The sequence below is a fragment of the Lontra canadensis genome, unplaced genomic scaffold, assembly GCF_010015895.1.
Source record: "Lontra canadensis isolate GAN:19392208 unplaced genomic scaffold, GSC_riverotter_1.0 scaffold33, whole genome shotgun sequence".
NCBI classification, from domain to species: Eukaryota; Metazoa; Chordata; class Mammalia; order Carnivora; family Mustelidae; genus Lontra; species Lontra canadensis.
The window spans coordinates 8581371-8606146 of record NW_022631027.1 but is presented as its reverse complement, the minus strand read 5'-3'; the positions used below and the strand labels follow the sequence as shown (position 1 = coordinate 8606146).

General features: G+C 38.3%; 1 protein-coding gene and 2 non-coding genes across 3 annotated transcripts in view; all 3 read left to right on the top strand.

The window, feature by feature from the left end:
• Positions 1-24776, top strand: part of ALG14 (ALG14 UDP-N-acetylglucosaminyltransferase subunit) — an 88462-nt gene continuing 63686 nt past the window's right edge. Inside the window, exons 1-2 of the mRNA XM_032867184.1 lie at positions 1-220; positions 4949-5100. Of these exons, the coding sequence (XP_032723075.1) occupies positions 85-220; positions 4949-5100 (288 nt within the window). The 5' untranslated portion in view covers positions 1-84. The remainder of the gene's footprint in view (positions 221-4948; positions 5101-24776) is intronic.
• Positions 18830-18902, top strand: TRNAK-CUU. The gene has a single exon. It is a non-coding gene; the product is annotated as a tRNA-Lys (tRNA).
• Positions 19356-19496, top strand: LOC116873490. The gene has a single exon (XR_004383820.1). It is a non-coding gene; the product is annotated as a U4 spliceosomal RNA (small nuclear RNA).

Genomic DNA, 24776 nt, shown 5'->3' with positions numbered 1-24776 from the left:
CCTCCGGCGCGTCAGCACTTCTTGAACTTTGACCGCTTCTGAGCGGCGGCGCCGGGAGATAGTACGCATGCGTCGTTTCTTTGCATGGCTAGCGTCCTTATACTAGTAGCGGCGGGAGCTGCGGTGGCCGCGCTGCTGGCACTGCGGCTGTGGGTTGTGCTCCATTCTCGGGTCCTGGGGCCCCGTCAGTCTTGCAGTCTCTTGGTGGTGGCTGGGTCCGGTAAGTATTGGGCGGTGACTGTCGAGTCGCTCCTGGGTCGGTCACTACAAACCCCAGAGTACACCGCGACGCTCCTATCTAGTCTCCTTAGCACTTTTTGGAGCATTGCATGCTGAGATTTGTAGTTCCCTTATGTTAACCGGAACCGGTCCTCCCAGCCGGGCAAAATTCTGGTTTGCTGACGCGGCCCAGGCATCTTTTACCGACAAATGAGTAACTTACACTTGTCTGTAATTAAGCTTCCACGTAGCGTATGTTATTTTAACAAATTATTAATGAGCAGAGAGGACGCAGAAGCCTTATGATGCTAACTTACTATTTTCCTGAGTAGAAATTGCCATTTTGCATTATTAACCTAGGCATTTTGTGTTTAGTTTAGGAAACATGAATATTACGTGATAAATGAGGCAGAGTGAATTGTCACATTTATAAATATACAAATCCATGAGGTTAGAAACAATTATCTACTGACCATAGAACAATACACGTTTGAGAATATTGTGTCAGCATGCGAACAGCAAGCTGCCCTATCAGGTAATACAGTTTAAGAGTCTACCAGCTCTGCAGGCCCTCACAATTTTATAGATTTTTTTTTTTTTTTTTTTTTTTTTTTTTTTTTGACAGAGATCACAAGTAGGCAGAGAGGCAGGCAGAGAGAGGCGGGGGAAGCAGGTTCCCTCTGACCCCAGAGCCCGATGCCAGTGCGGGGCTCTATCCCAGGACCCTGAGATCATGACCTGAGCCGAAAGCAGAGGCTTTAACCCACTGAGCCACCCAAGCACCCCAGGCCCTCACAATTTTAAATGGATAAGTTCTGACAGAGATAGAAATGTTGTGTAGATTTAGAAATGCTAGGAAATTGTATACAGTTAGAATAATATTTATATTATTAGCAAATGTTCTAAACTAATGCTCAAATACAATTCATTACTTTATTCACTTAACATATGTTGAGCCATCGAGACGTCAGACACTATGCTAGACTCTAGAAATAACAAAACCGACTACTACTACTTGCCACGGAATGGTGATTAGGTAGTGAAGCAGTGTGGAAGGTACAAGGATACAGCGGTGAATGAAAAGGAAATGACAGAAAAACTAACAGGGAAAAAACAAAACAAAACAAAATGGATACTTCCTATAATCTGAGAAGTATAGACTGCTATGGAAGTCTTCAGGAAGGACACCATTTTATCTGACCTTGAGACAGGAAAGTTCCTGGAAGAAGTGATGTCTAAACTGAGAATTGTAAGATGACTAGGAATCAACCAAAGAGATTTTGCAGACTAGAAGGATGTGAAAAGAAGTTGATAGCACTTGGAATGCCCAGAGGTGGGAGGGCATTGTTGCTTTGAGTTCCATGTGGAGCTGTAAGCCCAGGCTAGATCCCAAAGGGCATTGTAAACCATGCTCTATAAAGCTATTGGCACTACTCCACTGCTTCATACCATGTAAGGGTTAGGACCACAGGCTCTAGACTCAGATAATCCTGGAGCTGAATCACATCTCTGCCACTTACTAACTTGGTGACCTTGGGCAAATTAGTTAACCTCACTGAACTGTTTCAACCTTGAAAAATATGGGATGAGGTGAAGAGAGATTAAATGCAGTATTAAAAGTGTTTAGCAGAGTGCTTGGCATATGATAAGCATTTAATAAATGGTGACTGTTGTTAGTCCTGGTAGCAAAGGATCTTTTAAAATACTTTTGAGTAGAGTGTGACTCAATTAAATCTAAGCTTTTACAGAGATGATTCAGCCTGCATTGTCAAGAGAATGTTTTGACAAAAACTGAGGTAGGGAGACAAGTAGGAACTTGTGGTTTGAAAGTGGGAGGTGAGGGAAGGAAAGGCTTGGGACTCGTGTTTCTGTCTTGAACAAATGGGTAAATGGATGTTAGAGCTATTTACTTGACAGTATTAGATTTGGTGGACTGGGAACCAAAATTAAGATTGAGAATTAGTCTGACAAGTGGCGCCTTTGTCATTCAAACCATTAAGAGTAGGGAGAGGTCAGAGACCTCTAAGAATCATCAAAGTCAAAGAAAGACTTATAATCAGACAAATAGTTTAATAGTTCATGCCCAGAATTTTGGAGGAGGGGGAAGATATTTTCAAGTGTTTACCTTGAATACCAAAAAATGTCTGGTTTTTAGATTCCATAAAATATTATTAATCAACCACATATTTTCAAAGAACATCAATCAAAATTAGTACTTTTCTTTGAAATATCATATGATTTCCTTAGGCAAATTTTATATTTAATACCATATCCTCATCTACCCTCTCATTCGGTAATAGGAATGCTTACTTTTTTCAAGGCACTGAAGATGAGCAGTAACAAAATTAGCAGAAGTCCCTGCCATCATCATGCTTACCTTCTAGTGGAGCAAGGGTTAGCGGAGAGAAAAACAAAAGAAATAACTAGATTGCATATTAAATTGTATGGTCATAAATATTATGATGTAAGGACAGGAGGTTGCATTTTACACAGAATTGTAAGGAAAAGCCTCCCTGGGGAGATGACTGATACCCAACAGCAAGGAGGCCAGAGTGGCGGGAGTAGACTTAAGTCAGGTAGAAGCAGATGAGCTCCATGAGGTAATAAATTAAGGGGTCAAATACAAGATGCCTTTTATTGCATGTGAGAAGGGAAGCCACTGGAGAGTTTTGAGCAGAGGTAAACTCATCAACTCTCTTAACAGAATCACACTGGATGCTGTGTTGAGAACAGACTAATGTAGACATTTGAATAGACAAGCGAAGGAGGAGCAGACCAGGAATCCGTGGTCATAACTGATGTGAGAGTGTTGTGGCCTGGAGCAGAGTAGTAGAAAGGAGATGGGGGAAGAGGTTGGATTCTGGAAATATTCTAAGGTAAAACTGAGATGATTTTGTTCCCAAAGAATATATCTTAATAGTTATTAAGAGTAAAATGGAAGACAAAGTCCATCATTTTAATGACTTTATTCAGTGACAAGGTTAAATCATCAAAAAATGTATTCAGTAAATGTTTCCTTTTAAAAAAAGAAAAGACTGTTAGAGCAGGTATAATGAAGTTTTAATTGCAGTGGAAAATGTGGATATTATCCTTTTTATCCTTAATTGGTCCAGCTGTGAAAACAAGTACCTACTTTGCAAACCACATTTCTCAAGGCTAAAAACAAAGATACTAAAATTAGTATAAATCAGATGTGTAAATTGCATGCCCCAGACAAGAAGATGGGTTACAAGTTATAAAGTATGATTCTAATTCCTCCTCACATGTAATCTATGCCAATTTTATTTCTGTATTTAATTCCTTCTGGAACCTAGAGAGTAATCCTTCCCGTTCTACTATAAGAAAATACGTGCGTTGGGAGAAACCACACACTTAATTTGTTTGATTATCCCTCTGTATGTTCATTGTGTCACTACTGAAAGTGCTTTCTTACAACAGTAGCGGTGGGGGAGAGTTTTAGTAGGTGGGAGGGACACTGACCAGAGGCAAGGAGGAGGTAAAAAATAAGATGAATACAGAGCATGTTCAGGACATCAACCTGGCTGAGGCTGAGAGAGTGTGAAGTGAAACGAAATGGGTATGATAGGGCTCATTAAGAAGGAGTTTGATTGCTTTGCTTAAATGCTATATCGTTAACATGAGCGGTTGATGTTCTTTTGGGGTTTTTTTTCTTCCAAAGGAAACCTCAGTGTACACAGTCGATTTTTAAATTCACGGTTTTGAAATTAAAGTATTAAAATTTTGGAGATTGTACAATTTCAAAAATCGAACAGTTGTTTGGTGAAGCTGCTACGTATTTGACGACCTGTAGTTTGCTGAGACCTCTCTTAGGAGCTGGGGTTACATTCCTGAGCAGAAGTCTTCCTTAGGAAGCCCCAAGCCCTGAGGGTCAGTGCTCATGCCTCCTTGACATTACTTCTCAGCACAGTAACCTTCAGTGACCCGGTGACCATCTTTGCATTTTCCAGACTACTTTCCTGATCTGATTTCACCCTCGTCCTCCTTCAAAGTATTCCACCAGTCCTTGAACACACATCTCAGCTCTTACCATCTCATGTCCCAATAATCCCACTCCTGGCCAGTGGCCTCCCTACTCCTATCCATCCATTAGCTTCACCTTTCAAGTCCTCTCAGCCTTTACCAGGGATCTCCCTTCCTCTTACAGAGCTGGTCTTTCATAACTATTTGCTTTCCTCACCTCTGCCCCAATTTAAATTTTGCATGTTGTCTTCTTGCATTACTCTTTAAATGTCTGTGTGTCTTTCCCCTCTCTTACCAGCCTTCTTGATAATAGGAGTTGTGTCTTCTACTTCTTGGTGCTCCTTAGCACCTACTGCTAGTGCCAGTTTTATTTTTATACAGTTAATGTCCTCTTCCCCCATATGAAAGTAGTGTTTCTACAAGGGCGTAGATTATTATTTCCAAATGTTGCTTTCACCTATTGAGAAATACATAAAACATAACATTAGTATAATGTTATACTAATAGGTATGTCCATTGGAGTTTTCTTTTTTTAAGTTTTTATTTAAATTCCAGGTAGTTAACATAGTGTAGTATTAGTTTCAGGTATACAATGTAGTGATTGAATACTTCCATACAACACGGGGTGCTCGTGACAAGTGCCCTCCTTAATCCCCATCACCTATTTCACCCATCCCCTCACCCACCTCCCCTCTGGTAACTACACTGTGGGTTTCTTAATCTTAGGCTTTCCTATATTTTTTTCCAGGTGGGCACACCACTGAGATCCTGAGGCTGCTTGAGAACCTGTCCAATGCTTACTCTCCTAGACATTATATCATTGCCGATACTGATGAAATGAGTGCCCATAAAATACATTCTTTTGAACGAAATCAAGCTGATAGAGACCCCACTACCACGGTAAGTGATCATTTCTATTTCTAAGAGAGTTAAAGGTTGAATATTGAGGTGAATTATCTCTGGAAACAATCTCGTGGAACGTCAGCGCCCCGCCCGCAAGGGGCAGGGAAATGTTTATTGCTGATTGAATAAATTTCCTCTACTACCAAAAGATAAGAATCTCTTTAAGATACATCTTCAAGTGGTAGCTTAATTTCTTATATTCTCTTTTATTTTTTTAAATAGGGGAAATAGTTTTTCAGTTAATTCCAACTGGAAAAGTTCAAACTTACATAAAACGTCTCGTTCATGTGCGCATCGGCTCTTGGCTCAAATTCTTTATCAATATGTTGCACTTCTTGATGTAGCTACGACTGACCACTTCTTCTTCAAATCATATTTGTATCTGCCTTTAAAATTAACTTCTCTATCTCTGGTTGCTCACTTCTTTTTAGCATTTTGGTCAGAATTAGGGGTGAAAGAACAAAAGTGAAGCTACCTCTTGATCAAGGAAGGAAACTAGAGCTGTTCTTTGTGTAGATTGTCTCCATTCCTCCGTCCCTCTGGTACCTGCCCAGTCACGGGGCGGCAACAGGTAGTTGAGGAGTGGAAGCAGACCCAGCTCAGACGATTCAGTATTTCTCTGGGCTTTTTGGACTTGGGGACCCAGAAAATGGAGGCAGTGTTTCTTTGGGGACACCCTCTGTGGAAGAGAAAGTTTGGGAGCTGCTGGCAGTCATGTTTTCACCTGGTGGGTAAAGATAGACGATAGTTGGGAGAAAGAATGACGTTAATACACAGAAAGAGTATAATGAGAAATCAGGTGGTGAGTCCTGCCTTCAGTCACTGCAGAGGTCCAGCTGCATCTGTGTGGGAAACTCAGGATCCACTAATATCACCCCTCTCTTGCTCCCTTTCATTTCCTCTCTCACATCCTCACCCCACCCCACCTCCAGGCCTTTTTAAGTCTGTTTCAGTTGAGTTTTGGTCACTTTTTAAATTATCCGTAACAGAAACACTTTATCCTTGGAGATTCCATGTTAAATGAGAGCAGAATCTTCCTGTTATTCAGCCATAACAAAATGCTATGGGATGTTTTTTCTATGTGGGCAATAAGCCAAATGCTTCATTTCTGTTTTAGGAATCAATACTGTATTTATTTCTTATGGCTTCTGCAACAAAGTACCACAGATTAGGTGACTAAGGGCAGAAATGTATTCTCTCATTTCTGGAGGCCAAAATCTGAAATCAAGGATTCAACTGGGCTATGTTCTCTCTGAAGACCCTAGGGGAGAATTCTTCCTTGCCTTTTCCTAGCTTCTGATGGTTGCCAACACTCCTTGGCATTCCTTGGCTTATAGCAACATCATTTTAATCTCTGCCTCTATTGTCACGGGGCCATTCCTGTGTCTCTGTCTTCACATTCCCTTCTCATAAAGACACAGTGATTGGGTATAGGGCCCAGACTCATTTAGCGTGACCTCCTCTTAACTTGATTCCACCTACAAGACCTTTTTCCAAATCAGGTCACATTGACAGATTCCTGATAGACAGGAATTTTGGGGAGACACTATTCATCCCTGTGTGTGTAATTGATCCTTTTAATAATATGAAAGTCAGCTAATACCATCCTTATTTTACAAATGAGAAAATGGAGACCCAGGGGTATAAATAAGGTCTGCCTAATACATGGCATTTACCTAAACGTGTCTTCTCCAAAACTTTTCCTGCATGGGCCACTCTGCCTCTTTTGTGCATTCTTTTCCAGTCCTAAAAACTGAGTGAGAAAGAATGCTTTGGGGATTATTCAGGGCACCAGAAACTAAAAATCTCATTGAATTTCTTAGAGAGTATATTAGAATTGGAGAATTAGAAGAATACAATGGTGATTTTTTTACACAAGTGGAATATAGTATTATAATTTAGCAGTGATAAAGACTACTTAAAAAGATAGAAGTTGAGTAATTACAATTTGTTATTGTTTTCAACATGAGGAACAAGTATATTTTTACCCAATTATTGGCGTATATATTCTTTCTGAAATTGCATCCAATTAGAGGCTCCAGTTTTAATTTAGCATTCACATTGACTATTTCCCTCCAGGTCCATCAGCAGATATATTGTTTATTTGCTGAATTTCATGGCTTAATGAAACATTTGGAAGATTGTTATATACAGGAAGATTGTGGGGTTTGTTTTGGGTGTTTTTTGAGAGTGGGAGAAGGGCAGAGGGAGAAAGAGAGAGAGAGAGAAAGAGAGAGAGAATCTTAAACAGGCTCCATGGTCGGTATGGACTCATCAGGGGCTCAGTCTCAGGACTCTGAGATCATGACCTGAGCCAAAATCAAGAGTTGGACATTTAACCAACTGAGCTACCCAGGGGCCCCTATAGGAAGATTGTTATAGACATTTTAGAATTCTGTAAGTTGGGTGTCTTTCACTTTAATTAATTAATTTATTTTTTTAACTGAAGTCTAGCTGACACGCAATATTACATCAGTTTCAGATACACAACACAGTGATATGACAGTTCTGTGCATTATTCTGTGCTCACCACAAGTATAGCTCCCATGTGCCGCTGTACAACACTATTATAATACCACTGACTGTATTTCCTATGCTATAACTTTTTATTCCCGTGATCTACATATTCCATAACTGGAAGCCTGTACCTCTCACTCCCCTTCATCCATTTTGCCCATCCCTCACCCTGTCTTCTCTGGCAGATGCCAGTTTTTCTCTGTATGTATGGGTCTCTTTCTGCTTTGTTTGTTTCTTTTGCTTTTTTAGATTCCATTATAAGTGAAAGCATATGTTGTCTTTCTCTGTCTGATATATTTTACTTAACATAATACTCTCTAGGTCCATACAAGTTTTTGATTCACTTTAATACAAAAGCCAAAGCTTTTGAATTTTTAAAGTGCCATTATTTTGTCTTACTATCAAAGTGGTACCACCAGTGTAGGACTAAGCAACTCTGTTTGACTACTTTCTTCCATCAATTAATTTACTGCTGGGGCATTGTAACCCTTTTTAGAGGAAAAATACTGTCTTATTCCTAAAAGGGTCTCTACTCATGAATCTGAAGCTGGGAAGAGTTTCTTCAGAGATGCAGAGGCGGACCATTGAGGGTGTTAACATGAACGTGCCTGTTGTCCTTTCTGTTGGCTGCGCCATATGCCATATGGGCATATGGGAGAGAAGCCAGGTAGAGAGACACCTTCCCACCAAGCTTTGTTCAAGGGAAGAGTCTACTTACTCTTCTCTTTTTTCACTACAGCTTAGGGGGTTGTACCTGCAGCCCCCTAGGCAGCTATCCATTATACCTTCCATGGAGCTCATGAGACTGGGGAGGAGTCTTATTGAAGAAATCAGTAGCGATCAGTACCTTTGCTGGCAGAGCCCTCATTAGCCAAGAATTGAACAATCAGATTTGCATGGTCTGGTACAGAAGCTACCAGCACTAGCTCAAGACTATTTATTAAATACTATTTCACTGATCTGCAGTGCTACCACTGGTATATCAAGTTTCTCTGTATGTAAAGATCTGTATGTGGGCTTTTGTCTTTGTTGACTGGTTTGTTTGTCTATTCCTAATATCAAGCTCCCATAGTCTCACTCTTCGGAAGTGTCTTAGGGATTCTATCTTCACATAGGTTTTTGAGTTAGCTTTGGCAAGGTCACAAATAAACATGCTGAAATTTGTATTTTAATTGAACTGAATCAGTGTGTCATTTTGAGGAGAACTTAAATCTACATGATGATATCTTCCTATCCAGGGGCATCATCTGTCTCTGCATTATTTAGGTTTCCTTAAATGCTTTTCAGTACTATTTCTAATTTTCTTCACGAGAGTAGCATATCTTTTGTTGTTTTTATTCTATGTACCTGGTATTGTCTTATTATTGTAAGTGGTATACCTTTTAATTGGATTTCCTGTGTTGCAGTATATAAAAACATAATTGATTTGAGTATAGTGATCTTAAAAGACCACCTTGCCACACTCTAATTAATGCCAGTAATTTATACACTATTATCTACAAAGATAATATCATCTGCAAATAGTAACAATTATGATTCTTTCTAACCTTTATACCTTTTATTTCTTTTTCCCATTTTGTTTTTAGAACTCCCAGAACAGTAATTAATAGAAGCAGTGTAGTGGTCATCCTTATAGTCTTTATGATCTTAAAAATTTGCCAAGAGTTTAATTTTAAATAATATTTGGTTGTTGATTTTTATCAAATATCTTTTCTTTATCTTAGTTGATCATAATGTTTTTCCCATTTTATCTGTTTTCATGGTCAATTACAAGGTATGAACTATTGTTGAATTCTTGGAATAAACCCAGTTTCTTCACAGTGAGTTACATTTTAACACATTGTTGGATTTTGTTTGCAAATAAATTGTTTAGGAATTATTTCATTAATGATCATGAGTGAGATTGCCCTATACTTTTCCTTTCTTGTCTTGTTCTTTAGTTTTGGTATCAAGGTTACACTAATCTGATTATGTGAGTATACAGCTTCTTGTTTTGGGAAGGAATTTGTATAAATTTGGAGTTACTTTTTAAATTTATAGAACTTGTCTATAAAAATACCTGGCCCTGATGTGTTCTTTTTGTCATGGTTATACACTCTAGGCTTTCTGTTTGTTTGTAAGTCAATTTTGCTAAGATATTTTTCTAGAAATATATATTTATTGTTTATGAGTTTACAAGTTTATAATGTTAGCATAAATATTTTCATAATATTCTCTTGGGGCACCTGGGTGGCTCAGTCGGTTAGGCGGCTGCCTTTGGCTTGGGTCGTGATCCCAGGGTCCTAGGATCGAGCCCCACGTCAGGTTCCCTGCTCAGCAGAGAGCCTGTTTCTCCTTCTCCCTCTGCCTGCCTCTCTGCCTACCTGTGTTCTATCTGTGTGTCAAATAAATAAAATCTTTAAAAAAAAAATTCTCTTTTCATTTTTGTTATCTGTGCTATCATGTTCACATGGCATATCTTTGCCCATCTCTTTATTTTTACCTTTTGGTGGTGGTTGTGTTTTAGGTGTGTCTTTTTAAAATGACATATAACATAATTTTAAAAATTCAAAACCAAGAATCATTGTCCAACTAGCATGTTTGTACATGCACATTTATTGTGATTATTAATGTATTAGATTTGTTTCTACTATTGTATTTGGTTCTTTCTACTTACCATATTTTGAATCTTTTTATCCTCCTTTTTGGTCTTCTGTTTGAGTTAATTGAGCTTTCTTTATCCTCCCTTTTTCCCTTCTCCTGGAATGGAAATTATTCTATTCTCCAAGATGTTATTCTTAACTTGTCTGCCTGGTTACCTAACTTTAAGTCAAGAACTTAACATCCCCATCCTCCTCCTGAAAAACACGACTTTTAGAATGTTTTGACTGTAAACACCTCTTCCCATCTTACATATTTTGGTTTACTGTTTTGGTTCTACCTTGTTTTTATACCACCCAAATTACTTACTACATTATTGTTTTACACAGTCAGTGCCTACTTAGGTTCATTTTCTTTGCTTATTCTTGCTACTCCTTCCTTTTGGATCTAATGTCTTTCTTCCAGAGTATATCTTTTATTCTTCCATGGGTGGTCTATAAGTGATTTATTCTTTCCATGGTTTTTGTATGCTTGAGAATATGTTTTGGTTTTGACCTTCCTTTAATTGCATTCTTCATTTAGAATTCTAGGTTGGATTTTTTTCCTTCATAAGTCTATATTTAGCGTTCATTCGTTCATTTAACAAATACTTATTGAATACTTTCTGAATGTTAGTGATACAGTAGTGAAATAAAACATACAAGAATCTCTGCCCTGACGGTGCTTACGTTCCAATGGGGTGGCAATAAACAAGATAATCAAGTAAAATGTATAATGTGTCAGTGTTAAATGCTAAGGAGAAAACTAAAGCAGAATATTGAGGGGGTTAATGGGAGGTTGCAATTTTAGGCAAAGTGGTCAGGAAAGTGACATTTGAACAAAGACTTGAAAGGGAGGGAAGGTAGAAAGCCATCTGGGGAAAGCGCATTCTTGGAGAGGAAACAATAACTGCAGGGAAGACCCTGAGGTGGGGCTGTACCTGGCATGTTTTTGAAATAACAAAGAGGTCAAATTGACCAAAGCAAAATAAGGGAGGAAGAGCTGCTTATGAGCCCATAGAAGTTAATGTGAGGATATTGAGATCAGATTTTTTTTTAAAGATGTTATTTATCTGTCTGAGAGAGCACAAGCAGAGGGAACAACAGGCAGAGGGAGAAGCAGGCTCCTTACTGAGCAAGGAGCCCAGTGTGGGACTCGATTCCAGGACCCTGGGATCATGACCAGAGTCGAAGGCAGATACAACCACCTGAGCCACCCAGGCATTCCGAGATCAGATTCATTTTTAAGACATTGCGGTCCATTTTTAGTCTTAGATATTTTTTCCCCCTTGTGTGAAATGGGGAGCTATTGGGAGGTTTTAGGTAAAAGAGTGATATGATCTGATTTTGTTTTATTTTTTAACTTCTTTAATTGAAGTATAGTTGAAATAAAGTGTTACATTAGTTTCTAGTGTACAACAGAACAATTTGATGAGTTTATACATTATGCTATGCTCATCTGAAATGTAGCTACCATCTGTCATCATAAAACACAATAAAAATACCATTGACTATATCCCCTATGTTGTACGTTTTATTCCTGTGACTTACTCATTCCATAACTGAAAGCCTGTACCGGACCCCTTCACCCATTTGCCCACCCTCCCGGCTGCTTTCCCTCTGGCAGCTGTTAGTTTGTTCTTCGGTTTATGGGTTTGTTTCTGCTCTTTGTTCATTGTTTTGTTTTTTAGATTCCACGTTTAAGTGAAATCATATGGTATTTGTCTTTCTCTGACTTATTTCACTTAACATAATACTCTCTAGATCCATCCATCTTTTCACTAATGGTAAGATTTCATCCTTTTTTATGGCTGATAGTCCCGTTTTGTGTGTGTGTGTGTGTGTGTGTGTGTGTGTGTGTGTATGGAGAGACAGTTGTAGATATCACATCATCTTTATCCAATCATCTGTCGGTGAACACTGGGTTGCTTCCGTATCTTGGCTCTTGTAAATAATGCTGCAGTAAACATGGGGTGCATACATCTCTTCGAATTAGCGTTTTTGTTTTCTTTGGGTAAATACCCAGTAGTGGAATTATTGGATCATATGGTTTTTCTGTTTTTGGTATTCTGGGTAATCGTCATATGGTTTTCCACAGTGGCTGCAGCAGTTTGCATTCCCTCCAGCAGTGCACAAGAGTTCTTTTTTCTCCACATCTTCACCAGCCCTGTTATTTCTTATCTTTTTCACTCAAGCTATTCTGACAGGCATTAAGGAGGTGTCTCATTGTGGCTTTGATTTGCTTTTCCTTGATGTTGAGTATCTTTTCCTGTGCCTGTTGACTATCTACATGTCTTCTTTGGAAGAATGTGTATTCAGGTCTACTGTCCATTTTTAATCATATTATTTGGGGTTTTGGTGTTGAGTTGTAGAAGTTCTTTGTATTTGGGGGATATTAACTCTTCCTTGAATATACCATTTGCAGATATCTTCTCCTATTCAGTAGGTTGCCTTTTGTTTTGTTGATGATTTCCTTTGCTGTGCAAAAGCTAATTATTTTGATGTAATCCCAATAGTTTATTTTTGCTTTTGTTTCCCTTACCTTAGGAAGCATATCTAGAAAAATGTTTCTACAGCCAATATCCAAGAAATTACTGCCTGTGTTTTATTCTAGGAGTGTTTTGGTTTCATGTCTCACATTTAGGTCTTTAATTCATTTTGAGTTTATTTTTATAAAAAACGGTGTTTTAAAAAGTTTGGTGTTAGAAAGTGATCCAGTTTCATTGTTTTCTATATAGCTGTTCAATTTTTCCAGAACCATTTATTGAAAAAGCAATCTTTTCCCTCTTGTATATTCTCACCTCCTTTGTTATAGATTAACTGACCATATAAGCATGGGTTTATTTCTGGGTTCTATATTCTGTTACATTGATCTATGAGTCTGTTTTTGCACCAGTACCACACTTTTTTTAATACTACAGCTTTGTAGTATATCTTCAAATTAATTGTGGTAACTCCAGCTTTGATCTTCTTTCTCAAGATTGTTTTGTCTATTTGGCGTGTTTTGTGGTTTCATACAAATTTTCATACAAATTTTAAGGTCATTTATTCTAGTTCTGTCAACAATGCTGTTGATATTTTGATGGTGTTTCATGGAATCTTTAGATTGCTTTGGGTAGTATGAACATTTTAACAATATGATTCCGATCCGTGCTCATGATATGTCTTTCCATTTGTTTGTGTTGTCTTCAATTTCTTTAATCAGTGTTTTATAGTTTTCAGAGATCAGATCTTTCACCTCAGTTAAGTTTATTCCTAGGCGTGTTATTACTTTTGGTGCAGTTGTAAATGGAATTATTTTCTTAATTTCTCTTTCTGCTACTTTATTAAGAGTATAGAAATGCAACTGATTTCCGTTTATTAGTTTTCTGCCCTGCAACTTTACTGAATTTATTTATTCTAATTGTTTTTTGGTAGAGTCTGAACTTTTCCATGTATATTGTATCATGTCATGTGCAAACGGTGACAGTTAAACTTCTTTCTTAACAATTTAGATGCCTTTTATTTCTTCTTGTCTGATTGCTTTGACTAGAACTTCTAGTACTATGTTGCAGGAAGTGGTGGCAGTGTAAGTGCTTGTCTTATTCCTGATCTTAGAGGAAAAGCTGTCAGTTTTTCATCATTGAGTATGATGTTAGCTGTGGGTTTTCATATATGGCCCTTATTATTTTTTTATGATTTATTTATTTACTTGAGAGACAATGAGTGAACAGAGAGAGGGGAGAGGGAGAGATCCCAAGCAGACTTCCTGCAGAGTGAGGAGTCTGATGCAGAGCTCGATCCCAGGACCCCAAAATCATGACCTGAGCTGAAATCAAGAGTCAGTGCTTAATTGAGCCACCCATGCAACCCTTCATATATGGCCTTTATTATGTTGAGGTATGTTTTTTCTAAACCCACTTTGTTGAGAGTTTTTATCATGAATGGATGTTGAATTTTGTCAAATGTTTTCTCTGCATCTAAGATAATTATATGATTTTTAACCTTCATTTTGTTGATGTAGTGTATCACATTGATTGATTTATGAGTACCTAACCATCCTTGCACCCCTAGAATAAATCCCACTTGATCATGGTGAATAATCCTTTCAACATGTTGTTGAATGTGGTTTGCTAATAGTTTGTTGAGGATTTTTGCATCTGTGTTCATCAGGGATATGCACCTATAGTTTTCTTTTTTTGTGGTATCTTTGTCTGGTTTTGGTATCAGGGTAATGCTGGCCTCATAAAATGTATATGGAAGCTTTCCTTCCTCTTCTGTATTTTGAAATAGTTTAAGGGGGAATTTCTACAAATCCAATTGGTCCTGGACTTTTGTTTGTTAAGAGTTTTTTCAGGTACTGACTTAATTTTGTTAATAGTAATCAGTCTGTTCAGATTTTCTTCCTGTTTCAGCTTTGGATGTTTGTCTGTTTCTAAGAATTTATCCACTTCTTCTAGATTGTCCAATTAGTTGGCATATAATTTTTCATAGTGGTTTCTTATGATCCTTAGTGTTTCTGTGGTATTGGTTGTTATTTTTCCTTTTTCATTTCTGATTTCATTTATTTGGGTCCTTTCTCTTCTTTTCTTGATGAGTCTGGCTAAAGTTTTACCAGTTTTGTTTGTCTTTTCAAAAAAAAAACCAGTTCTTGGTCTCATTGATCTTTTCTATCGCTTTTTTAGTCTTTATTTAATTTATTTCCACTCTGATCTTTATATAATTTCCTCCCTTTTACTAACTTTGAGTTTTGTTTGTTCTTTTTCTTATTCCTTTAGGTATAAGGTTTTGTTGTTTATTTGAAGTTTTTCTTGTTTCTTGTGGTAGGCCTATATTACTATAAATTTCTCTCAGAGAAATACTTCTCTGTGTCCCAAAGATTCTGGACCATTGTATTTCTAGGTTCATTTTTATCTCAGTGTATTTATTTCTTCTTTGACTTCTTCATTGACTCATTGGTTGTTTAGTAGCATGTTGTTAACAGGATCATTTTGTTTGCTGAATAAACTAAAGAGGAGAGGGACAAAGCAAGGAAAGGACTTTGGAAGCCATAGCAGTGATCCTGTGAGAGGCCAGTAAGGTTTGGACCACAATGGCAAAAGTGGATATGACGGGAAGTCATCAGATTCTGGATGTATTTTGAGGGTAGAGCTAAACTTTATCTGTGTGGGGGTTTAGGAAAGAGATGAGGAATAGAGGATGACATCCACATTTTGGCCTGAGCTACCAGAAAAGTGGAATTGTCATTAATTTAGATAAAGAAGAGTACATGAGGAAGGAGGAGGACTGAGTGTGGGATGTCTGTAAACATACATGTAAGATGCTGACTGTGCAGTTGGATCTGTGAGTCTGAAGTTCAGGAGGGAGCTCTGGTCTGGAATGTGAATCTGGAGACTTCTGTGTTTACCTGGTACTTAAATGAGAAGTTGGATGAGATCATCCAGGGACTAAGTTAGTTAAAAATTAGAAGAGGACTAAGAACTGAGCCCCAGAGCACTCTTTCAAATATAGGGAGCTGTTACTCTCATGGAAATCCCAGCTGTCAGTTTGTTGTTCCTCTGTAGCCTGTCCTCTAGAATCCATGGTGGGCCTCAAACCCCAACTCTCGGTTACTGACACAGTTAGTCTTCCTCCCAGAACTCTGTGTCATAAACTGTCTCTCCTCTTTTATTTTTTTCTTATTTCTGGTAAGTAGGGATTTCCCTTCTTTCTACTTGAGATAAAAGAATATTTTGTTGCATTTCTGATAGCATATAATCTGTTTATAGGAGGGTTTTCAGGTTAGTTTATATTGCCATCTTGCCAGAACCAAAGTCACACTAATTTTCTGAAGTCGGAGTTTTAATATATTCTCTATATTGAGGTGTATTCTGGACTGTTTGTATAAGTAGCAACCCCCCGCCCCTCACCAATTTTCTTTTCTTTTTTTTTTTTTTTCCCCTGATAGAACTGTACCAACTGCAAGTTCCTAGCAATACATAATACTCTTATGGTTAAAGGCCTTGACTCTCACTGAGTTCCATACTTTTTAAGTGAAGCAGAAAGTCTGCAGTATTTGAAAGCATTAACAGTAGTTGTACTCTGTGCCCGGCAAGGTGTCTCATCCAAATTGTTCAGAACACTTTAGGAATAAAAGTGCATTGAAGAAGTGCATCGATTCACACTTGGTTCTGGCGAGAAGCCAAAACCCTCATTTGCAACACAAGCCAACTGTTCCAGAAACATAAAAGACTTTCCCAGAAATCAGGAGATACAGATTATCAGTTGTTAATCACTTAGATTTACCCAAGTAGCACAGAAATTTTCTGTTGTTTGGTTTATAAATTACTCTGATATGGAGTTACTCAATAAATTTCTAAATGTTTTTGCTGGTTTATAGGAAAAATATTTAAAAGCTTGTTTTTGTATGTTTATGCTAGATATAAATATACAGCAGGTTTTTAAGCTACATTTTAAATTAATATAATTTTGCTAATTAAATGGTAGTGATGACCTATTTTTGTTGCAGAAACTTCATTCAAATTTCCTGATTCCTTTGATTCAGTATAATTTTTTAAATGGTGTTTAAAATCTTAAGGTATGTATTGCATCCTATTTATTACACAGGAGTAAAGAGAAATAATTATTTGCGGTGTACTTTTTAACTCTACTATTAGCCTATGTTCCTCTGCATAGTTTAGCTGTTAAAGAGAAATAGGCTTTCCTTGGGAGAAGCATCTCAGCCACTCTGGAATAAAGCAACTGAGGTTAGAAAGATGAAGAGCGAAAGCTAAGCGAAAATACACACACAAAACAAGCAAAACAAAAACAACGAAACAAATGTTTAGCTGTGAAATTACTTATATGAAAAAATATCTTGAAACACCTCCTAAAGAAAATGTAATTTCCACTGGGATTAGTTCTAAAGTAAAAAGCAGCTAAAGTAATATCTTTCAGAAAGATTGGATAGTAACTTCTCCAAATAGAACCAATTACCAGAGCTGTATTATATGAAGGTAAGTGAAAAATCAAACCAAAGCTTTCTTCCTGGAGAGCAGCAGTCTCCACACTGGCCTGTATTTCACCAGGGTCACCCACCCCTGGGAGCCATGGGAGGCTCAGGGCACTGCACTATGGATTTTGGTTCATCCTTCTGTCTTCTTCCTAATCTGAGCCTTATCTGTTAACTACCTTAATTGACAACCATTAATCTGTGCAATTTCTGTTAGAGCATGAGTTAGCCCTTTTAGATCATATCACTAAGGAAAAAAGCTCAGTGACTCTTGAATGAAACATTTTCAAAACTACATGTAAAAATTAAAGAGTAGGCTTTTTTCTTATAGGAAATAACCAAAGTTGCTGAAAACTAATTTGAAGGATTAAAAACTAGAGCCAACTTCACTTTGGGGTCATATAACCAGATTTCCCACTACTCTATAAGTAAGCTTATACTCTTTTACCAAGGAAGTTATTTATTTGTTCGTTTATTCAAAAAATATTAAATGAATGTCAATTCTGTGTAAGACACCATACTTCTATATATGTATATTTTAGCAAATCCTTGTTAAATATGCCCCCACAATCAACTGTGGCAGGATTGTAAGTGATTATTTTTCTGTTCCTTTACTCCTTTCTTCCCAAATGTATTTATTGATTGATTGATTGATTGTTAAAATTTAAATTTTTATTTATTAAATTAATTATTATTTATTTATTAAAATTATTTATTCATTACAATTTTATTTATTTATTTATTATTTATTCCTATTTTATTTATATATTTTTATTTCTTCCCAAATTTTATTTCCTATTTTTTATTATTTTTTTTATTTATTATTTATTTCCTTTATTTATTTATTTATTAAAGACTGCAGACAGTAAAGAACTTCTTTACTTTATATAAAATAAAATGTGGGGGTTCCCCGTTCCTATCCTAGTCTCACTTTCTAGAAGTAAACATTGTACCAGCTTGAGTTACACCTCTTGGTATGACCTTTCCCGTCCTTTGTACATGTACTATAAAAAAAGTCTATAAATTACATGTACATATATACATATAAACAGGGGATGGGGGCAGGGGATGGCTAGTTTATAAATCAAACCCTATATTGTTTTCAGCCTCTATACCTTTATAGTTTTCCATGTTGGTATATATTGGTCTACTTTGCCCTTTTGAACGATTGCCTAATAGTTTATAGTATTGATGAGGTGCCATTTTCCTCTTGTGGTTTTGTTTTTCACTGAATACTGAAGTAAACATGTTTGTACTTATATACATACAAGTATTCTTATGTGTGTTTTACCTTAATTAGAAAAATAGTTGAAAAACAAAAAATTCCAAATTAAGTAACTTGTTGACATTAAGGGACATGTTAGTCCTTTCCCACTTACCATTCTGCTAGGTTGTTGATTGAATTCTTGATTTAAAGTAACCATAGTAAACATATTAAAGAGTATAAATATCATGTGGGGTAGAGACAAATGTAATAGATATCCTAAACAGTTGTTCTGATCACTAAATAAAACTTCCTATGCCCTCTATTCATATTCATAGAGATAAATATGACAGGAACAAATACAGAAACATAGTTCTGATGCTTAAAACCTTAGAAAGATTTTCACTCTTCCAGGGCACCTGGCTGGCTCAGTTGGTAGAGCATGTGACTCTTGATCTCAGAGTTGTGGGTTTGAGCCCCACGTTGGGTATAGAGATTACTAAAAAAATAAAATCTTTTAAAAAAGATTTTCAGTTTTCCCAAATTTATAATGCAATTGTAGTCAGAATTCTAATGTTTCTCTTCTTTTTTTTTTTAATAAATCAACATTGTGCCTAGCAATTAAGGAATTTACATGTTTCTTTTTTTTTTTAAGATTTTATTTATTCATTTGAAAGAGAGTGAATAAGCATGGGGAGTGGCAGGCAGAGGGGAGGGGAGAAGCAGGCTCTCCACTGATCAAGGAGCCCGATGTAGTCTCAATCCCAGGGCCCTGGCATATGCTTAACCAATAAGCCACCCAGGTACCCCCATTTTCCTTCCCGTTTTTTTTTTTAATTTTGTTTATTTAACAATAAAGCTTTCCTTTCCATTGGCCAGCGCTTGTTATAGGCAGTTGGGATACACCCATGAACAAAACATAACCAAAAAAAAAAAATTTCTAAGCTTTGCGCAGTGGCAGTATCGTAGCCAATGAGGTTTATCCGAGGCGGGATTATTGCTAATTACGAAAAAAAAATTTTCTGCCATCATGGAGCTTCCTGAGCTTGAGCTGGGTCAGAAAGACAGTAATACTGCACATAGTGGATAAAAAAATCATAAAGCTTGTTAGAAGGTGGTCAGTGTCATGGGAAGATTACACAGGGATGGGGGGCTGGGAATTCTGACAGGAAAAAAAATTGCATTTGCCCATAGGTCCTTAAAGAAGATGAGGTTGCCTGAGAAGATGGTGTTTCAAGCAGAAGGAATAGTCTCTGAGAAAGCCATCGAGTGGGGGCATTCCTGGCTGCTGGGGGAATCGCAGAGAGTCCTGGCGACTGGAGCCAAATCAGAGAAGGGAGATGATGGAGAGGAGATGGGAGGGTGGGGCAGGGAGCAGAGAATATAGGGCCTTGTCAGCCATTGTAAGGACTGCCTGTCTGTCTTTGAGGAAATCGGGAGCTATTTTAAACAGATCACTCTGGTTGCTGTGCTGCAAATAGACTAGGGTAAAGGATGAAACCAAGGTGACCAGTTAGGAGGCTGTCAGAGCAGTCCACAAACAAGAAGCAATGTGGCTTGCACCAGTGGGGGTAGGAATAGGGGCAAATGGTTGGACTCTGGGATAGATTTTGAAAGTAGAGTTAATAGAATTTCCTGACAGATTGGATATACAGGATGTGAAGAAAAGAGAAATCCGGCAGAGTGACAAAGCTTTTGGTCTGAGAAATTTTAAGAATGGAGTTGCCGTCAGTGATCTCAGAAGTCTAGGTGGAGCATCCCTGCCTCTAAGTGTCTTTATAAATAATATGTGGTACCACCCCAACGAATCAACAGATTCTGCCTTGGTTCAAGGGACCCAGATGCAATCTGGGCATCAGAGGAACCACACGGGCCCTCCCTGCCCTGATTCAAAATCATTTCCTAAGTCCCGTGCCCTTGCACTCTGTCTCTCTCCCTTTTTTTCTCTTTCCTCTCCCCCTCTCCCAAATGCAAAGGTCGTTCACTTTTTAGAAATGGTCCTGGAGAGTCCTTTCTGGTGTCAGAGGACTTTTTTACTGTACTCTGCGGCCTCAGCCCCGTCGCTGTCATTCCCCCCCTGCTTCCACCAGGTGGCAGTGCACTGCTGAGCATTGCGCCCTAGCACCTGCATTCTCTCTCAGGAGGTGCAAGAGGGCTCAGCTTGAGAATGGCGGCTGGAGTGGAGATCTTTAGTGTATATGTTACAGACTAATCGGGCATGGGGAAGATAAGGAGAGGTTGTGTCGTTTTGTTAGAAACATCATATATCCTTGTTAGGGATGATTTTCCTCTCCTGAGTTGAAAAGGTGTTATATGGATTTAGAGCAGTCTTTCCACCTGGAGAGTGTTTTTATTTAAAGATTTGGTTCACTAAGCACCTTGCTGAGTTGCAGTACTGGCATTTGTTTTATGGGCTCTTCTTTGTTTGAGATAGGTAACATAGCTCCGGGAAGCTGTGCCTTCCCCAAAGTGAAATCCTTCCTGAAAATCAAAAGTAGGTATTGATTGATTAGTTTCTGTGTGTAAAAATTGGAACAAGTGTTATGTTATGTGTTATGAGGAACACAAATAAGGAAAGGAAATACCCTTTTGCTTCAAGAAATTTTTGGCGCAGTTGGAGATGCATAAGCACAAACACTGGAAACCTTAGGGATTAATTAATAAAAGTGTCATTGAATAGTGCTAGTTAATAAAAGGAGCATGGGGCAGTACTGCCTTTGGAGTCTAGAGTAAAAATGGGGCTAAAAGAGGCCTCTTGGTTGAAGCCTACCTGTAGACCAGTGAGACTCCCACACCCTCTACAGCATTTATCACTGGAGAGGTTGAACTAAAAAGGTTTTGGCTTTGGGAACGCCAAGCCAAACTGTGGATGGGGTGAGACCATGCCCTGTGAACGGGGCACTTAGGGAGTGTGTAATTACTCCTCGTCCCCCCCAATATGCATCACTTAGGTCTCCTTTCGGATCAGTTCCCGGAATGCTAGATTTATTTCACCCAGGCAGGAGACTGAAGGTTAGTTTTGGGGAAATGGATTTGCTCAGGAGTACAGAACTGTATGTTCTGACACTTGGTATTTCCCCCCAATGAAATGCTGGAGTCCTGCCTACTTTTTATCTTCCCCTTAACAAGCCCCATCCAGGACTCAGAGCTTTCAGTCGGCCTCCTAATGTCTTATTCCTTAATGCAAACTAGGGTTTCTCAGCATCAGCACTACTGACATTTGCGGTCAGGTGAATTGTGCGGGGAGGCTATCCTCTGCATTATGGGATGTTAGCAGTGTCCCTGGGCTCCATCAGTAGATGCCAATAGCACTCCTTCTTTCCCCACCCCTCACCCCACAACTTTGGTTACCAAAACTGTCTCCATACATTGCTGATTGTCCCTGGGGGAGAAGTCCACCCCCTTCTTGAGAATCACTGGCTTGAACTGGCATCCACAGGTTCCAACATTGGAAGTCTCAAACATAAGGAAAAGCATAACTAACTAGGGAAAGAACTTTGAGAAGAGGAATCAGAGGAAAGGATAAGTCAAAGAGGAGAGTGGGGGGAGACTTAAAGGAAAACGGTATCTTCAGGCAAATGCAAGGACATTGTAATTTTTTTTTTTTAAGATTTTATTTTTATTTGGGAGTGAGAGAGAGGGTGAGCTCCAGCAGTGGGGGTGGGGCAGGGAACAGGAGAGGCAGACTCTCTACCCAACAAGGAGCCTGACTCTGGGCTACTGCAGGGCCCTGAGATCATGCCTGAGCCAAAGTCAGATGCTTAACCAACTGAGCCACCTGGGCATCCTAGGATAATGTATCTTTAAAGAATGATACCTATTTAAAAAACAAAACAAAACAAAACAAACAAAAAAACCCTCCCAGAACTAGAAGGACCCTTAGCTATTAAAATTTTGATTGTAGGAATAAAAAAATGAAAATATTCAGAGATCATATTGAAGAATTCTGGTATAAAGCAGAACAAAAAGTAAAACCAATAGAGGAAAGGAAAGAAAATTAGATAATCAAACTGGATATTGGAGGACTACTGTCCAGAAAGAGCAAGAACACAGGCAAAACTTTAATCACACACACACAAATAAAAAAATAAGACCACTCAAGAAAAATTCCCATAACTGAAATGACATAGCCTTCAAACTAAAGGACTGCCCCCAGCCCAATTAAACTGTAGTCACTCAAGATACATCATCACGCAACTTCAGAATTAGTGATAAAGAGAAGATAACCAAAAATTTCCAAAAAGAAAAAGAAAAGGAGTCATACTAGGGTCCAGGTGCCATTCAGAATGGTGACTGGAGCAGTTCTCAAACCAATTCCCATGTGCCTTTTCACAGAGGATGTGCTCCACAAAAACAAGGGGAACCCAAGAAGGAGGAAGACTGTGGTCCTGGAATCTAGGTTTCAGCCCAGAAGAGAAGGGAAGGGAATTTTCAAGATGGCAGTGAAGGGAGTTCCCATGCGAAGACCAGCACATACAGCAGGCCTAGAGAGCAGCTGGTTAGGAGTAGAGCAAGGGGACAGAAAACTCCAAAAAGTAGTGGTGATGGTGAATTACCTCAAGTGTTTGACCAAACTGAGAGTCTCATAGGGAACTTCAAAAGTGTGTGTGTGTGTGTGTGTGTGTGTGTGTGTGTGTGTGTGTGTGTGTATGTACATAAAATATAGCTTTGATTAAGAAAAAAAGACCATAAGTGCTTGAATGCAGGGGAAGGAGAGATCTCAGGGCTAGAGTGTTAGGGTGAGAGGGGAGGTGACCTCTCTAAAAGGTAGGAGAATATGAAGAGGGGAGGATAGTTCGGGGAGAAAGTAAGGAAGTTGGAAATTGCGGGGCACATTCAGACAGAGTGTGTTTTTGAACCATGACAGATTGGGAAAAAAGTTGGTTAAATTACAAGATAAGAAATCATTTTAATTTTAGAAACCTGAGATCATCTTAGAATGCTTCCAGTTACAGACTGGATTTAAGTGATCCAGTATTTTTTTAGGGTGGTACAGAGAGGGTTAAGGGATCATCTCTTGAGTTGTGAATAATGGTTGATTTTTTGCTTTTGTCTTTGAGAATTTTTCTATATTTTCTAAGGTTACAATTAGAAAACAACAAAAGTTATGTTTTAGAAACAAACTAAGAAAAGATAAAAGCCCAAGTGGAAATAATAAGCTATTGATATGAAATATTTGTTTTCTAAATAACCCATACATATCATAAGCACCATTCTTTTGGGACAGGTATCTTCTTTTTGGAAGCACATTAGTTACTTTAATAAATAGAGATCTTTTGGCTTGTATTCCTTATTCCGTACATGTATAAGTCAGTGGCAGTTTGGTGGTTGCCAGGTTTAGTAGGCGTGACCTCTGAAATTAACACAGCATGCTTGCATTCAGCAGCACCTGCTGTTTTCCACAAGGTGGGGTGCTAACTTCACACAGTGGACTGAAACTGCTATAACTTACGGAAACTTCGGACTCTAATGCATTTGCTAACTCTTTCTTATAATTCCTGAGCAATTCTAACAGAAATACGTTGGGAAATATAGTTGCAATTGTGGGGTTTCGTTTCAGTTTATAAATTGGTTGGGCTCATGATGTACATGTTTAGAGTGTGACTAACGTATATAAGCACTTTTCGTCTTTATGGTGGACCTTGACTCTATTCAGTTACAGGCATAGATAAAGAATACCTCTAATTTGGTGAAGTCCATCCTAAATAAGTGACATGCCTGAGTAAGGAAATGTTTGTAGTTTATTACAAATAGAAATCCTGATGTGGCTGTCTCAGTGAATAAAAGATTATTTTCAAAACACCGTATCAGGTAGATGTACAGATGGTTCTGATGTATTTTAAATAGTTTAGTCTCTTAAATTCCTTCCTAAATCTTAATTATCCCATTCTTCCTGTCTACAACAAAGTCAGGTTAAACTTTCTCTGAGTCAGATTCTATAATTGATGGAATTGAAGAAAGTATGAATAACATACTGTAGTTGGTTGAGCCTTCTGGTGATTTGTCTGGTTTCTCTAAGCCAGTTAAATTTGTGTGGGATTCTTACACCACAAGGAGCCAGTGGCAGTTTGGTGCTTCTGTTTCTCCATTTTTTTTTTTAAGATTTTATTTATTTATTTGACAGAGAGAGATCACAAGTAGACGGAGAGGCAAGCAGAGAGAGAGAGGGAAGCAGACTCCCTGCCGAGCAGAGAGCCCGATGCAGGACTCAATCCCAGGACCCCGAGATCATGACCTGAGCCGAAGGCAGCGGCTTAACCCACTGAGCCACCCAGGCGCCCCTGTTTCTCCATTTTGAAGCAAAATAAAGACATTCTAATAGCCAGTGTTCGAATGTAAACATTTACATATAGCATAATTTTTT